Consider the following 16630-nt stretch of genomic DNA (forward strand, 5'->3'; position numbering starts at 1 on the left):
TATGTAAAAATCAGAGACCGAAAATAACGGGTTCACTTTCTTTTCAATGGTAAATTCTCATTCGCAACCATTTAAAAATAATTGTTTGTGATATATCACTGAGAGAGTGATTTATTCGAGAACATTTTAGGTTTGGGGTTGAGAGAAACAGAAAAGAAACAAACACAAATACTCTGGATGAATGATTTATAATTTATTTTTTTCGTATAGGTCTGCTTGTGACTTTTATTTGCGAACATGAAAAATAAATCGCAAAAATGCATTTGATGCAAATCAACGCTTAAATATATAAAAATTATCAAAAGATTAATAACAATTTAAATAAAAATTCTCATTTCTGTTACTCAGACTTCATTACTTCAGGCTTATCATATTTTTTCCATAATTTGTTAAAAATTACTAATAATATGTTATTGTATGTAAATAAAAGAGAAAGTTATTAAACAAGAACAAATGAATTGTTTATCTCAAACCAAACCATTAAAAAACAACAAAAACTAATAAAAGTCATACCAAACCATTTAAATAAAAATAATTTTATAACTGTTATTTTCAGTGATTTATTTTTATCACAAAAATATAAATCACAATTTGGGTTTTTTGGTATATGGACGAGTTATTTTCGATCTCTGGTAAAAATAAAAATTTGTGAGTTTTAAAAAAATCATGAAATATCGAAAACGTCAGAAATTATTCAGGTTAATTGCTTTATCGCAAATGTGACATCGATCATAAAAATCAATGAATTAGCTTATTTTCACAAAATTTTACTTTTTTGTTTGATATACATACAATTGAGTAGTTAATGTTCTTCTTTCGATTGATTGAATTTTGAAAACATTTTCCCCATGCTATTTACAAATTTTCAGATATATATTGCGTTTCAATCGGCTCAGTAATTTCGGAGTTATAATAACAAATTGAAGAAAAAATATATTTTTACATGAAAATACCAAATTTTTTTTTCTTTTAAAAAAGTCGCAAAGCCATCTGTAATAGGAATAAAATAAAGTATCGATCATAAAAATCTATGGATTTTTTTTCGAATTTATTCACAATTAAGTGAATTCGCTCATTTTCACAAAATTTTATGTGCTTACAAGCGTGTACTTTGAGTGTAAATTTTACATGTGTTTTGTTATTGTAACAAATGGACCATATTTGTACTTAGGTAGCCATGATGCATCAACGGACAAAACTAGAATGTTCCATTGCCACAATGATCACCTAGAGCTTTTAGAGGCTTTAATGTTAGTGTTAGCAGCTTTAACAGTTAATGTTGTCATACTTATAAACAATATTAAAGATAAGAACGTGTTGATAATTAGAAGTTTATACTTAATTAACTACTTATTTATAAACAGGAAGAATGATTCAAGCAGCCATTTAAATTCAACCGGTATGTTTCCTTTGAGGGAAATATCAAAAACAAAAAATCATAAAAACCTTAAAAAAGGAATATTTTATCCTTTGATACAGTTCACAAAATACTAAACCCAGGACAAAAAGTTTGAGAAATGTTCTCGTCAAACAAAATAAACTTTTAATTTGGTTGGGAATATAGACACCTTATTTGTCCTAAATAAAGGACAATGGTTACATACATGTAAGCATTAGCTAGACAATAAAAAAACCTTTTAAAGGACAATGGTAGCAAAAAGTAGTATACATATGTTCAAAATAAATAATCAATCAATTTCTGCATAAAAGTGTTAGTTTTATTTCATATTTATTCTCTCTTTTGAAAATATTGATATTATTATATTACTTTTAAGTATTACTTTGCAGTATTATTTATTGCAAACAATTCCTTATGTGTATATTCATTCAAATATACTGTCTAAAGTATTAAGTATAAGATTTTAAAAACAGCATCATTAATCAGTATTAAAAACGTGATATTTTGCATGTTTTTTTATAACTGAATGTTTTATTTGAATGCAGATACATAGTTGTGATGAGAATTATATCATGTGTTATTGAAAAGTAGCAGGAAAGTGTGGGTAGTTGAGCAATCCCAACCATATCGACCTTTAACAACGAAAATATCTTAACCAATAATATATTAGATTTTGGTTTCTTTTAAAGCAAATTGATCATTAATATTAAAATCTTTTGAAATATTATAAATATACCAAAAACAATTTGTTTTTAGAATGAATATTACAAAACCAGAATATTTTTAAAACCAGAATATTTCGAATAATTTATTTTTTAATAATGAAATACAATGCAAAATTAATAAAATGTACATGTAAATAATAAAAATCAAATAAATCGGACATTCATTTCCATACATACATTTGTATCAGGAGTATAAGCAATATATTTTTTTAAATGATATGAAATATATAATTGTCGAATTTTATTTTAGAAATAAGATTTATAAGGGGCTATACCGCGTGATATCACATCTCTGAATTTTTTATGAAATCAAAAGTATTCGTCGATAAGCTAAGTTTTCATGACTTGGAAGCCAACTTTACTCTAGTAATACGTGAGATACCGATAAAAAGTGATCCAAAATTAGACCAACTACCGTAGGTGGTTAATTTTTCATATATTTTGATCCAAAACATTTTATCGCTTCAACCTAGTTTGGGCATTTTTAAACACACAAAACTATTTGAGCAATATTTTGGTTTTCTAGCTTATTAAATTTTGTTTAACCATTTGACCATTTTTGGCTCTTTTCAATGCCAAAAATGTTTGATTAACATTTGCGGTAATTAATATTGATCAGAAAATAAGATTGTCAAATATAAATGCTGCTCCATTCTCTTAATGAAACAGAAAATATCAATTACAATCTGTAGTATCTTTCAGTGCGTCGTGGAAAACATCACAACTTATTCTTGTACATTTCATATAGCCCACCACTATTTTGTAATTGGTTACTTTGCCACTTCAATACCGCTTACGTGATCTCTAAAATCTCAGCATGAAAGTCATTGAATTTTCTGACGAGAGCGGAATTGGTAGAGGTAGAGGTGACTAATTATGACGACATTTTAGATTTATCTGCGCACCCTTCGAACAGTCTTTCGATTTCATGCATGTAGTTCTTATCGATTTTTTTAAATTTTTCAACATTTATAAGGGCATCAGATTCTTATGCCAATGGTTTAAACTAGAGGTTCGTGATCGGTTTTAATCGAAACCGAAACCGCGGTTTTTCAATGCCTAAAACCGAAACCGACAATTATTCTTCGGTTTTTACTTTTCATCTATTTTCAGTAGAAAAATAAAAAATTTAGAAATGAAAAACAAACTTTTTCATCCAAAGATTCATCCAAGTATTTTCTGACAATTAAAATTCAAATGACTGTTTATTTATTTAATTTAAAAAAAGAATGCAAAGTGTTTTTAAAATAGACTTAGTTATTTTCAAATATCCAATAAAAGTATGGAGTACTAGCTGACCCGGTGCGCTTCTCCAGCCCAATTAGAAGAAAGAAATAGTACTATTGAGCCTCCCTTTGTGAATTAATAATAACTAGCATAACACGGTGCACTTCGCTACCCCTGTCCTAGTAAAATTAAAAAATATGAATGATTTCTGATACAACCTAACTACGTACAATGGTACGAAAGTAACACATGCAAAATGTAACTAACTAATTTGGTATGGGAGATACCACTCCACTGTTCTGATCCACCCATTTTTAAATCTCTTGTGTAAAAAAATAACTCATATCAAGCTTTAAACTCCGCACAGTTATAAGAAATTAATTCGTAAAAAGTTTAAACACTTTTACAATTATAGTTCTACAGATATTCGAAATTAATTATTTACTTTGTATAGGGCCACGCCCACTATTCAAATCCCGAACAATTTCAGCGATACTATGCAAAATTATAAATGAGCCATTTAGACTAAGTTTGAAGAATCTTGCAATTATAGTTCACAAAATATTTAGAAATAACTATTTAATTTGTATGGGAAGTGACACCATTTGTTCCGATCCGTCCCATTTTTTATTAAACTTCACGTTTAAATATGAAGTATTTACCCCAATATGCATAAACAGTTTTTAAATTTGTCAAAGGTTTATAAAACACATTTTGAATGAAAATTTTGTTTTATAAACCTTTGATAAATTTAAAAATTGTTTATGCATATGGGAGTTAGAAAACAAACAAAAAACACCTTCAAAATATAGTTTTTTAAGTGACTTTGAATTACTAAAGTCTTCTTCTTTGTTTTCTATAACAACTCTCACTTAAAACAGAGCGAAATCAATACTGTTTAATTGTTTCTCTTATTTATTTACAACAACAAATTGGACAAACACGCATTGCTTTGTTTACATTTTAGCTTAAGGTTCACATGTACACGTTTTTACATATGTGTTAGTAACATCTTTAAACGCTTATAACTCCTAAAAAACTGAACCGATTTCAATAAAATATATATTCTGCACTTCTGTGAATAAATCCCTTTAAAATGTTTTTTTTTTTTGCTCAAATTGAAGGTATAATGTGAGCGTAAAAGGGGTCTAAAGAAATCGACTTGCCTATTAATATTATGATTCAGTATAAAATGTCTCTAGTTTTAAGTTTGTTGGTTCATTGTAATGTAGATTCTAGCTCATTCGAAACGTATTATTAGAATTAAAAAATTACCATAAAGAACCACATTTTGTATTCCCACTCAGTATCATGAATGCCAAATTTCATATTTCACCTTTTGCGAATTCTAACTCATTCAGAATCATGTGTGTCTAATTTTTAGGTTTATTATTATAAAATATTGCAAAAGTACTATTACAATAAAGAAATAGTACTATAGCCAACTATTATGTACATAAGTACCAATTTTCCACAATTGAACCCCCATCAAGTTTTAAATCAAAGTAATTTCCTGATTATAGGTTCAATACGAGAGAAAATTCAAAAAGTACCATTTTGAAGAACGAAAACGTACTTCTTAGTTTGGGTTAGTTCACCTTTTTTGAATCATAGTACTATTGAGCCCCCTGTTCTTGATTATTTCGTTACTGAGAAGCATATTAGCCAACTTTAATGTATATAAGCTAACTAATTTAATATATTAAAAAAGCACCATTAAAAGAAAATGTTCAAATTTTCCTTTATCCTCTTGAACATCCGTCAAGTTTGAATTTTAAATTTGTATAGCATTTCCTATGTTATCAACTGATTACTGACATAATGAAAGCTTTTCGAAAAGAAATTATGTACATATATCTATCATAATTGCCAATTCAAGACCTTTCAAATGATATCAATACTTTTGAGGATATTTACGATTTTAGTTGCCTGGGCCCTCTATTGGGGCAGTTTTACCGAAATCAATGGAATAATCTTGTAGTCAATGATATCTGGATGATTAACTTCGTGTCCAATTCGTTTAATGTATACGAAAATACCCAATTACTTTGGATTAATGTAAGCGTGCATTACATGTTTAAAACAGATAAATATTCTAAAAACTGATTCAAACAAATTCAACTCAAGTTCATGAGCAGTGTCCGAACTGTTAACTCTCTAACCCGCAAACTTTCGACTAAATTTTTTTAGGGTAATTATGACCCAATAAACTCAGAACAGCCATCAGAAACTAATTTTAAAATTAAGTTTAGGAACCAGGTACAAAAGGGTGAAGAGAGCCTCAGGGCATTGTTGCCGGTTTAGGTGTAAAAAACAATAATTATGATACGATTTTATTGAAAAACTAATTAAAAAGAACCAGAGATCGAAAATAACTCGTCCATATACCAAAAAACCCAAATTGTGATTTATATTTGTGTGATACAAATAAATCACTGAAAATAACAGTTATAAAATGATTTTTATTTAAATGGTTTGGTATGACCTTTATTCGTTTTTGTTGTTTTTTAATGGTTTGGTGTGAGATAAACAATTCATTTCTTCTTGTTCTTAATAACTGTTACTTTCTCTTTTATTTACATACAATAACATATTATTAGTAAAATTGTTAACAAATAATATGATAAGTATGAAGTAATGAAGTCTGAGTAACAGAAATGAGAATTTTTATTTAAATTGTTATTAATTTTGTGATAAATTGTATATATTTAAGCGTTGATTTGTATCAAATGCATTTTTGCGATTTATTTTTCATGTTCGCAAATAAAAGTCACAAGCTGACCTATACGAAAAAAATAAATTATAAATCACTCATCCAGATTATTTGTGTTTGTTTCTTTTCTGTTTCTCACAACCCCAAACCTAAAATGTTCTCGAATAAATCACTCTCTCAGTGATATATCAGAAAAACTTATTTTTAAATGGCTGCGAATGAGAATTTACCATTGAAATGAAAGTGAACCCGTTATTTTCGGTCTCTGAAAAGTACTAATAAAAAATATTTCGATTGGACGACTAAAAGTTAGTAAAACTTGGATTTAAAAAAAAAAATGAGACAGAAAATTTCTCGTGCTAAAATTATGACATCATTCACAGCTGAGAGAACAAAAACTAAAATGAATTTCGACCTTAGAGGAAAATGTTAACAAATCTGTAACTAAAGTCACAGTTAAATTTAAAAAAAAATATATAATTACTTTTTGAGATAATTGCGGCACTCTTGCCGCAATAGAGGGTTAATGTTATGTTGTCTTTGAAAATAAATTTTTTGTAACACAATGTTATTAATTTAACTAATAAATATCATTTTTCAATATCATCTTTATTTATAAATTTCTGAATCAATTAGAACAATTTTTCACCAAAGCCTTAAAATTACAAACCAGACCCTGGATATCGAAATATTGGCCACGCGGACAATATAGAGCAACAGCATAACCGTTCAAGCAAACATAGTATTTGTTACAGTTTCTGTTATCTCGCACAAAAGTACCGCTCTTTAGGTAACTGCAGTCTTCCGGTTTAAGGTTAAGCGATGAATTCAGAGTCGTTATCTTGGTTGTGGCCTTCTGATCCTGTAAAACATTCGTTGAAATTGTTGTTGGCTTTTTAGGCTTGGGCCTATGAGTAGAAGAAGCTGGCATAATTTTGGTAATTGGTTTTTTATAATATTCTTGGCAATCGACTGCATCGGGATAATTGCACATTTTCAATTTGTCATCGAATAAGAATTGGCCAGGACAAAGTTGCGGATAGGCCTGACGTTTGTAGCAGGTATAATATTTATTACACTGTCTGGGATCTTTAACGAAATAACCATCCTCATGATTAGCACATATTGAATTTAAGCCGGCATTTTCATTGTTGCTGTGGTGCATGATTTGATTTGCTGCTGTAGTGGATTGTTTACAGGTTGTAGTTATTGGTTTTGTAGCACATGTAGTTGTTGTGGTGGTAGTTGTTGGTAGCGTTGAGGTTGATGTAGCTTTTGTTGTCGTTGGTTCCGATGTAGATGTAGCTGTTGTTGTTGTTGTCGTTGATTCCGATGTAGCTCCTGTAGTTGATTCTGGTGTGGGTGTGGGCTCAGTTGATGGTGGCGACGTAGGCTTTGTCGAAGGTGCATTAGTAGGTTCTATGTTCGGTGGTAATGTAGCTTCTGTAGTTGGTGCAATCGTGTCTTGTGTAGTTGTGGTTTTTCGTGTTGATTCTATTGGTTGCTGTGTTGTAGTTTCATTTGGTATTTTCGTGGCCGTTTGAGATGATGTTGGCGCTTCTGTTGTGGTATCAGTTGATGATGCTGTCGTTTGGGTAGTAGGTTCAGCTGGCGAGTCTGTGGCAGAAGCGGTAGTTGTGGAAGATCCTGGAGTGCTTGAACTAGCGATAGATTGAGTGGATGTTTCTATTGCTGAAGAAGTTGTCGTATATGTATTGGTTTCGGTTGATGATTCTGTCGTTTGGGTAGTAGGTTCAGCTGGCGAATCTGTTGCAGAATCGCCTGAAACTGTAGTTGTGGATGATCCTGGAGTGCTTGAATTGGCGATAGATTGAGTGGATGTTTCTATTCCTGAAGTTGTTGTCATCTCTGTAGTATCAGTTGATGATTCTGTCGTTTGAGTAGTAGGTTCAGCTGGCGAGTCTGTGGCAGAATCGGCTGAAACTGTAGTTGTGGATGATCCTGGAGTGCTTGAATTTGGTATAGATTGAGTTGGTGTTTCTATTCCTGAAGATGTTGTCGTCTCTATAGTAGTACCAGTTGATGATTCTGTTGTTTGAGTAGTAGGTTCAGCTGGCGAATCTGTGGCAGAATCGCCTGAAACTGTAGTTGTGGAAGGTCCTGGAGTGCTTGTATTTGTGATAGATTGAGTGGATGTTTCTATTCCTGATGATGTTGTCGTTTCAGTAGTTGTATCAGTTGATGATTCTGTTGTTTGAGTAGTAGGTTCAGCTGGCGAATCTGTGGCAGAATCGGCTGAAACTGTAGTTGTGGATGATCCTGGAGTGCTTGAATTTGTGATAGATTGAGTGGATGTTTCTATTCCTGAAGATGTTGTCGTCTCTATAGTAGTACCAGTTGATGATTCTGTTGTTTGAGTAGTAGGTTCAGCTGGCGAATCTGTGGCAGAATCGCCTGAAACTGTAGTTGTGGAAGGTCCTGGAGTGCTTGTATTTGTGATAGATTGAGTGGATGTTTCTATTCCTGATGATGTTGTCGTTTCAGTAGTTGTATCAGTTGATGATTCTGTTGTTTGAGTAGTAGGTTCAGCTGGCGAATCTGTGGCAGAATCGGCTGAAACTGTAGTTGTGGATGATCCTGGAGTGCTTGAATTTGGTATAGATTGAGTTGGTGTTTCTATTCCTGAAGATGTTGTCGTCTCTGTAGTATCAGTTGATGATTCTGTCGTTTGAGTAGTTGGTTTAGCTGGCGAATCTGTTGCAGAATCGCCTGAAACTGTAGTTGTTGAAGATCCTGGAGTGCTTGAATTTGCGATAGATTGAGTGGATGTTTCTATTGCTAAAGATGTTGTCGTATCTGTATTGGTTTCGGTTGATGATTCTGTCGTTTGGGTAGTAGATTCAGTAGGCGAATCTGTGGCAGAATCGGCTGAAACTGTAGTTGTGGAAGATCCTGGAGTGCTTGAATTTAGGATAGATTGAGTGGATGTTGCTATTGCTGAAGTTGTTGTCGTTTCAGTAATAGTATCAGTTGATGATTCTGTCGTTTGGGTAGTAGGTTCAGCTGTCGAGTCTGTGGCAGAAGCGGATGAAACTGTAGTTGGGGATGATCCTGGAGTGCTTGAATTTGGGATAGATTGAGTGAATGTTTCCATTACTGAAGATGTTGTCGTTTCAGTTGATGATTCTGCCGTTTGGGTAGTAGGTTCAGCTGGCGAATCTGTGGCAGAATCTGCTGAAACTGTAGTGTTGGAAGGTTCGGGAGTGCTTGAATTTGTGATAGATTGAGTGGATGTTTCTATTGCTGAAGATGTTGTCGTTTCTGTAGATGATTCTGTCGTTTGGGTATTAGGTTCAGCTGGCGAGTCTGTGGCAGAATCGTATGAAACTGTAGTTGTGGAAGATCCTGGAGTGCTTGAATTTGCAATTGATTGAGAGGTTGTTTCTATTGCTGAAGTTGTTGTCGTTTCTGTAGTGGTGTCAGTTGATGATTCTGTCGCTTGGGTATTAGGTTCAGCTGGCGAATCTGTGATAGAATCGGCTGAAACGGTAGTTTGGGAAGCTCCTGGAGTGTTTGGATTTGTGATAGATTGAGTGGATGTTTCTATTGCTGAAGATGTTGTCGTTTCTGTAGTGGTGTCAGTTGATGATTCTGTCATTTGGGTAGTAGGTTCAGCTGGCAAGTCTGTGGCAGAAGCGGATGAAACTGTAGTTGGGGATGGTCCTGGAGTGCTTGATGATGATTCTGTCGTTTGGGTGGTAGGTTCAGCTGGCGATTCTGAGTCTGTCGTTAGTGTAGTCGAATCAGTTATACTTGGTGTTTGTGTTGCAGATTCAGAGGATGTTTCTATAGCTGATGATGTTGTTGTTTCTGTAGTGGTTTCAGTTGGTAATTCCGTAGTCTTTGATAATTCAGTGAATGATGCCGGTGTACTTGCATTTTCGGAAGATTTAGTAGATGTTGAAAATAACAGTTGTTGGTTTAAGTCTCCCATCAATAATGCTGTTAAATTATAAGCATCAAAATTAGTGACTCTGCCTCTTAATAACTTGGCAGTTGTGTTAACAACATTCACTTCTGATGATGCAGTGGAATTCAAAATGGAATTATTAAGCTTTGTGGAATTTTTCGCCTTCAGATCATCTAATAAATGTCCGCTTGAACTAAACAATGTCTGATTCTGAGCAAAATATCCACTTTGCAACTCAGCGGAATTTGACGAATTATTTAATGGTGATGAAGATGAAGAGATTGCCAGAGATATTATATTAAAGGTTGGTATTAAACTTTCATTATTGAATTTCAAAGAAATCTCTCTTAATGCAGCCTCAGATAATACCGCCACTGCTGGTTGTGTATTGTTACTGGTGTGTGGTAGAAATAGTACTGGCACAGCCGGAATATATCCTGTTGTTTCCACACTATTGTCATAAGCATTCGTTAAACAGGGACATGGTGGACATTTGCCTTTTATGCATTTCTGTTGAGTTTCATTGAAGCGATAGCCTGCAGCACAATTCCCATTAAATTCTCCCCAACTTCCCAGACACACATAGAAACTGTGGCAATCTTCAGGATCTTGCAATTTATAGCCGATATTTCTACTTTTGCAGAGTTGTGTTACAGTTAAAGCTTCAACTGCTGCCACCACTAAACACAATACAGCACTAATTCGTACAACTTTAAATTAAACAAATTATTAGTTAAAATTATTTGTATATTAAACTCTTCAATTCACTTACTTAACAGCATTCTTCTTGTGAAGAAATTTGAAGTTCAATTGCCGCTTAGTTTTGAAATTCTTTGCGCTTTAAGCACTTTGAATACAGGGCCACTTGTTACAGATCTATTTATAGGTAAAGTTGAAATAAATTTAAATTAATTTAGTTAATATTGGCAACAGTCACATTCACTGTTAGTGTCTATAACTTCAAGTGGTTTTACATGTTGTAGCACTTATGCTAATAAGTTTCATTTATATTTGTAACGCTGTAATAATGAAGATGTTTAAACAGTTTAAATATTATTAGAAATTGCTACCTTTACTTGGTTTCTAAGACAAAATTAGCAAAACCATTCAGTTCAAAAATTAACATGACGTTTATTGGTGGGAAAAGTAATTTTACTGTAAATGATTAAATTAGTTTAACAATTCATAAGTGCGATAATTTAGTCTTCTCTAATGCTTCAATTCTTGTAAGATATTTGTTACCCTCGCCCTTAAAAGTTGAGTCTCTTTTTAACCCCAAGTGCTATTAAGGGTTAATTTTAATTTTTGTGCTGTTATTATAAATACTAGACATCATGTTATATTTTTCTTAAGTTTCATCAAAATCTACCCAAAAATATATAACATTTCGCTATCTTTCCATTAGAAATTACAAATATTTAAAAAATTGACCTTTTACCTTCACGATTTAAGGGTTACATATTCCGATTTTAGTAAAACTTTATGACTATATTTAAATTGACATGGACTATAATATTCTGAATAACTTTTACTTAAAAATCATAACTGTAAGGAAATTCGGGTCATTCGACAAAATATGTCCAAAAATTAGTTTTTCTCGAAAATCGCAAAATTTAAATCGCAGGTACGGAAAAACTATAAGAGGTATTGTCATACTTTTTTCATATTTTTATTTCCTATTATGTTGTAAATAAATTCCCATGTGATGATCAAAAAATTCTGAAATTTGTTTAACAAAATTTTTAAAAATTTGAAAATGGAGTTTTGAAATATTATTATACCTGCGAATAGGTTAACTGTATCCTATGAAGATAAAAACTCATATACAAGTAAATATGGATATATTTGAAGTAAGAATAAACTTTTTTTTTAATATTTCTCAAAATACACATCTGCTCAAAATAATATATACACCTAATTGGAAAAAATTTAAATGGCGGTAACATTGAAAATTTCCTCGCAAGCGTTAAGAATACATCATATTATTAAAATTTCTATCTGGCAATGTCATGTCAGTCAAAAATCTGGCAACTATTTGCTTTCATGTTGATTTTTAAAAACGAATTTATTTGAATTACAAAAAATTATTTGCTCATAAAAATAGATACACATCAGTAATTTGTTTATATACAATTTTTTTTTTGTGCAATTTTTTGTTCCTATTTACGTGAAACAGTAAGTATAATTTAAATTTTAGCAACAATTTTATAAAAAATAGGACTCTTTTGAAGAAAATGGGACGAAATCATCATTGTACCGAAGATGAGAAAAAAATTGTTCAAACGATGAGAAATCAAGGAAAATCATTACGGGAAATAGCAAAGAGCATAGGAAGATCTTTACATTTTGTCCAAAATGCTTTATCTAAAAAACAAAAAAGAGAAACTCGCGGTAGACCAAAGAAAACCAGTCCAGAAACAGATAGGCGGATCGTCCTTATGGTTAAAAAAGACCCTTTCATATCATCGAAAGCTATTTCTGCGGAGCTATGTAACGAAATCAGTCCACAAACAGTTCGTCGTCGTCTTTTACAAGCTAAATTGCCGGGAAGAATTGCCAGAAAAGTGCCACTAATGCGCCAAAAAAATATCAAGACAAGATTAGAATTTGCTAAAGAGCACTTACAATGGTCCGGGTGTGAAGGCGAAAAAAAATGGAGAAATATTTTATGGAGCGACGAAACAAAAATAAATTTGTTTGGAAAAGGAAAAGAATTCCACGTTAAATTTACAAAAAAGACGGTAAAACATGGCGGGGGAAACATAATGGTTTGGGGTTGCTTTTCATGGAATGGCGTTGGTCCGATATTCCCAATAGAAGATACCATGAATGCTAGTGGGTATAGAGACATATTGGAAAACGTAATGCTTCCATATGCATCGGAAAATATGCCATTAATATGGACATTCCAGCAGGACAACGACCCAAAACATAGTTCAAGATTAGTTAAAAACTGGTTCTTGGAGAATAACGTACCTGTTTTAAGCTGGCCCAGCCAATCCCCTGATTTAAACCCAATAGAAAACTTGTGGAGTGAATTAAAGATAAGGCTTTCGAAGGAAGTTTTCAAAAATAAAGACGATTTATGGGAGAAAACGCAAAAAATATGGTACGAGATTCCATTGGAGAAGTGTCAGAACTTGATATCCAGTATGCCCAGAAGAGTGAAGAAAGTTTTACAAAACAAAGGTGGATATACTGGATACTAGCTTTACTTTAATAATAAACTAATTTTTTTAAGATAAAATTTATTAGCTTTTGTTTAATAAGAATTTTTAAAAATGTATCTATTATTATGAGCACCAAATTTTTCGAAATTTAAGAAATTTAATTTACTTTATAATATTTATTATTAATTATGAAATATTTTGTTTTTGTTTTTTACTCTCCTTTTAACTATAAATAAAAATCGACTGAATTTTTTTTATAATTTTACAATATACCATTATTTTTTTTCGTTTTTAAAAAATAAATTTTGGTGTATCTATTATTTTGAGCAGATGTGTATGTTAATTTTGTTCCTACGTTTCTTGTTCTAGTGACCTGAGACACGTTAATGGCCTGGCGATTTTTTAATAACTTTAACATTTGTTAACCAATTTTTGTGTTTTATATCTTATTAGAAAGACAATTACGTACACATTTCGATTATTTTAAATTAAATTGCAAAAGTAATTATTTAATGGCAAAATTGCATTTTTTCCCCTTGTAAATGCACTTCAAAAACAAATCGAAAGTCGGCACGGGTTGCAATCAAAAAGACAAAATTTCACATTTAACTATAGTTAATGAACATAAAGAAATACACATAGAGCGAAATATATCGAGCCCTTAGCGCCAAATTATCGTAAGCGACATTTTCTAAATTTTTTTTTTATTGCAAAAATTAAAATATTATGGACCGTCTGATGTTTTAACGTTCTCAGAATATCAAAATTGTTAATAACTTCAAAATTATAGGGGGTAAGATTTTATCGTAAGTCAATGTTTACCTTTTACAGTAAACGAATTTTATCATAGGCGACACATAGTGTTATAGAAAAAACGAAGGGAATAAATCTGTAACTTCTAAATGGTTAGATTGGTTTGAATGAAATATCACATGCGCAAAGAAGAAGTGCTGTCGAGTTTAAGTTCTGAATGTGGACCTCATGGGCCCACCAGGGTCGCGACCAAGGGCCCTAAAAGTATGACGCCTCGGGTATGTTACATTATTAAAACGATCCTATTTCTTCGTTTGTGTTCCGATTTCAAAAAAATTACACATATAAAATCTTTTCATCGAGCGCTACAAACGACCTAATCGTAGCTATCAATTACCTCTTATAGCTTAGGAGATATTCGCATTTGAAAATAAAATTTTCAATATTTTTACCCAACCTACTCCAGTTTTTTGATAACAGCGTATCCAAATATTTTCCGATTTTCTCCAGTTTTCCTTCATTGGACTAACAACATATGTATGTGTCAAACAGAAAAAGAACTGTTTAAAAATAATGACTAAGTCCAAAGTTATATGCATTTGAATTTAAAAAATTTAAAAATCCGATTCTTCGCTAATTTTTTGGGAAAAAAGAACTGTTTTTCTTTTTAAGTTATCGCAAAAAATGTCTAAGAGGATGTATAAGGAATTTATACTTTCTGAAAGCTAAGTTTTCATAAAATAATTTAAATGAAAAAAAAAATTTTAAATTTTTGTTACCGAAGGGACCAGGTCCATTCAAAAAACACCTATTTTTTATGTAAAATTAAACTTTAGGGCAAAAATTCTCAAATCAAATATTCGACAACAAAATATAGTAACCGATTTTAGATGGCCCAATATGCTTTTAATTATTTTGTAAAGGGTTCCGATAACTCCGACCCTGGTATGGATATTATAGCCAAAAAACTAAAAATTTCCATTTTTGGGATTTTTCAACACTTTTTTGGGAATGGCGGGATTACTGATAATAAATTTCAAAATTCGTTTTTATTTTTCCATTTTAAATAGAAAAATCTACATAACTGTGAAATTTCATTAAAAACCATGATACAACCATTAGAAGGTAGAATCACTAGGGACAGAGTTTAAAATGCTATGCCTTGTTACGTCAAATAATAGAAAAATAAAAAACAGAAATCGAAAAATACGAATAATAACAAATGAAAATTGAGAAATATTTTGTTTATATTTGAAATACAGTTCAATATAATCGGAGTCATTGAAATGATGCATGCAAATCCGTGAGTGTTTCTTCAGCTCAACACCGCAGGCTGCACTCCATTCTTTAATTTTATTTTCAGGACATTTTATAAATCTTACGACATTTTGTTCAAATAAACATTTAAATTGAATTTAAAATATTTTTCAATTTAGTTAATTTTTGATGTTTTTTTTCAATTGTACTTTTATTTTTTATTTTATATTAGTCTGACAATTCAAGGCATGTAGAATTGAGAACATATTTTGTAGTGATTCTACCTTTTATTGTTATATTATGATTAAAAACTATTTATAAATAAAAATTTAATTTGAATTCGAAATATTTTTATCTATGCAAAAATTCAATAAAAAACATTTTTTGTCATATTTTTCTATAAAGTATTCCATGAATTTTTAATTGTCAAAAGTTATAAATGTTTTTGAAAAATAGATAAATAGCTTGAACAAAATTATATTATATCGCATCATAACATTTTTAATTCTACGTATAAATTTCAAAAAAAAAACCTTCTCCTGTAAAATTTGTGTTTTGTCGCTTACGATAATTTGGCGCTAAGGGCTCGTTATAAATGAATTAAATTTACATCAAAATTTATTAGAGTGCAATATTTAAGAATATTTTGCAAATAATTGTTATACCCTACACCACCATAGTGGGGAGGGTATTATGCGTTTGTGCACCTTAAAGTATACCGATCGACTTAGAATCACTTTCTGAGTCGATTAAGCGATGTCCGTCCGTCCGTCTGGTCGGCTGGCTGGCTGGCTGTCCATGTAAACCTTGTGCGCAGAGTACAGGTCGCAATTTTGAAGATATTTCGATGAAATTTGATACATATTATTTTTTCGGCTCAAGGACCAAGCCTATTGAAACTGGCTGAAATCGGTTCATTATTTCACCTAGCCCCCATACAAATGTCCTCCCGAAATTGGACTTTATCGGTCATAAATGTTTAATTTATATATGTATCTCCACAAATTCCGCTCCAAATAAGTTTTATATACACAAAATTTTGTTACGATCGGTCCACAATTAGTCATAGCTCGGTCCACATATAGACCCGCTTCCGAAAATCACTTTAACGTGCATAAATCGCTTAAAAATGTTGGTAAACACACAAAATTCAACATAGTTAACTTTAATATAGACATAAATCACACGACCTAATTTCATGGTGATCGGTCCATAATTGGTCATAGCCCCCATATAAGGCCCACTTCCGGAAATCACTCAAAAATATAAATTATTGAAATTTTGAAAGAAAAATGTTTTTGCTCTTTTACTTAGTGTAGGGTATTATATGGTCGGGCTTGACCGACCATACTTTCTTACTTGTTTTAATTAAAATTGTTTTAATTAAAATGTATATACTGAAGTTTCTTTTGTTCTAAATAATACAAATAAACTTTTATTATGTTACATATATTT

General features: G+C 31.5%; 1 protein-coding gene across 1 annotated transcript; it reads right to left on the reverse strand.

Moving 5' to 3' along the window:
* Positions 1-6692: 6692 nt before the first annotated feature.
* LOC135955479 (mucin-2-like) lies at positions 6693-10777 on the reverse strand. The gene is made up of 2 exons (XM_065505829.1): positions 10768-10777; positions 6693-10705 (listed from the first exon to the last, which is right to left on the reverse strand). The coding sequence occupies exons 1-2, from the start codon at positions 10775-10777 to the stop codon at positions 6693-6695; spliced, it is 4023 nt and encodes a 1340-aa protein (XP_065361901.1).
* Positions 10778-16630: the final 5853 nt, after the last annotated feature.

The sequence above is a fragment of the Calliphora vicina genome, chromosome 3 (assembly GCF_958450345.1).
Source record: "Calliphora vicina chromosome 3, idCalVici1.1, whole genome shotgun sequence".
NCBI classification, from domain to species: domain Eukaryota; kingdom Metazoa; phylum Arthropoda; class Insecta; order Diptera; family Calliphoridae; genus Calliphora; species Calliphora vicina.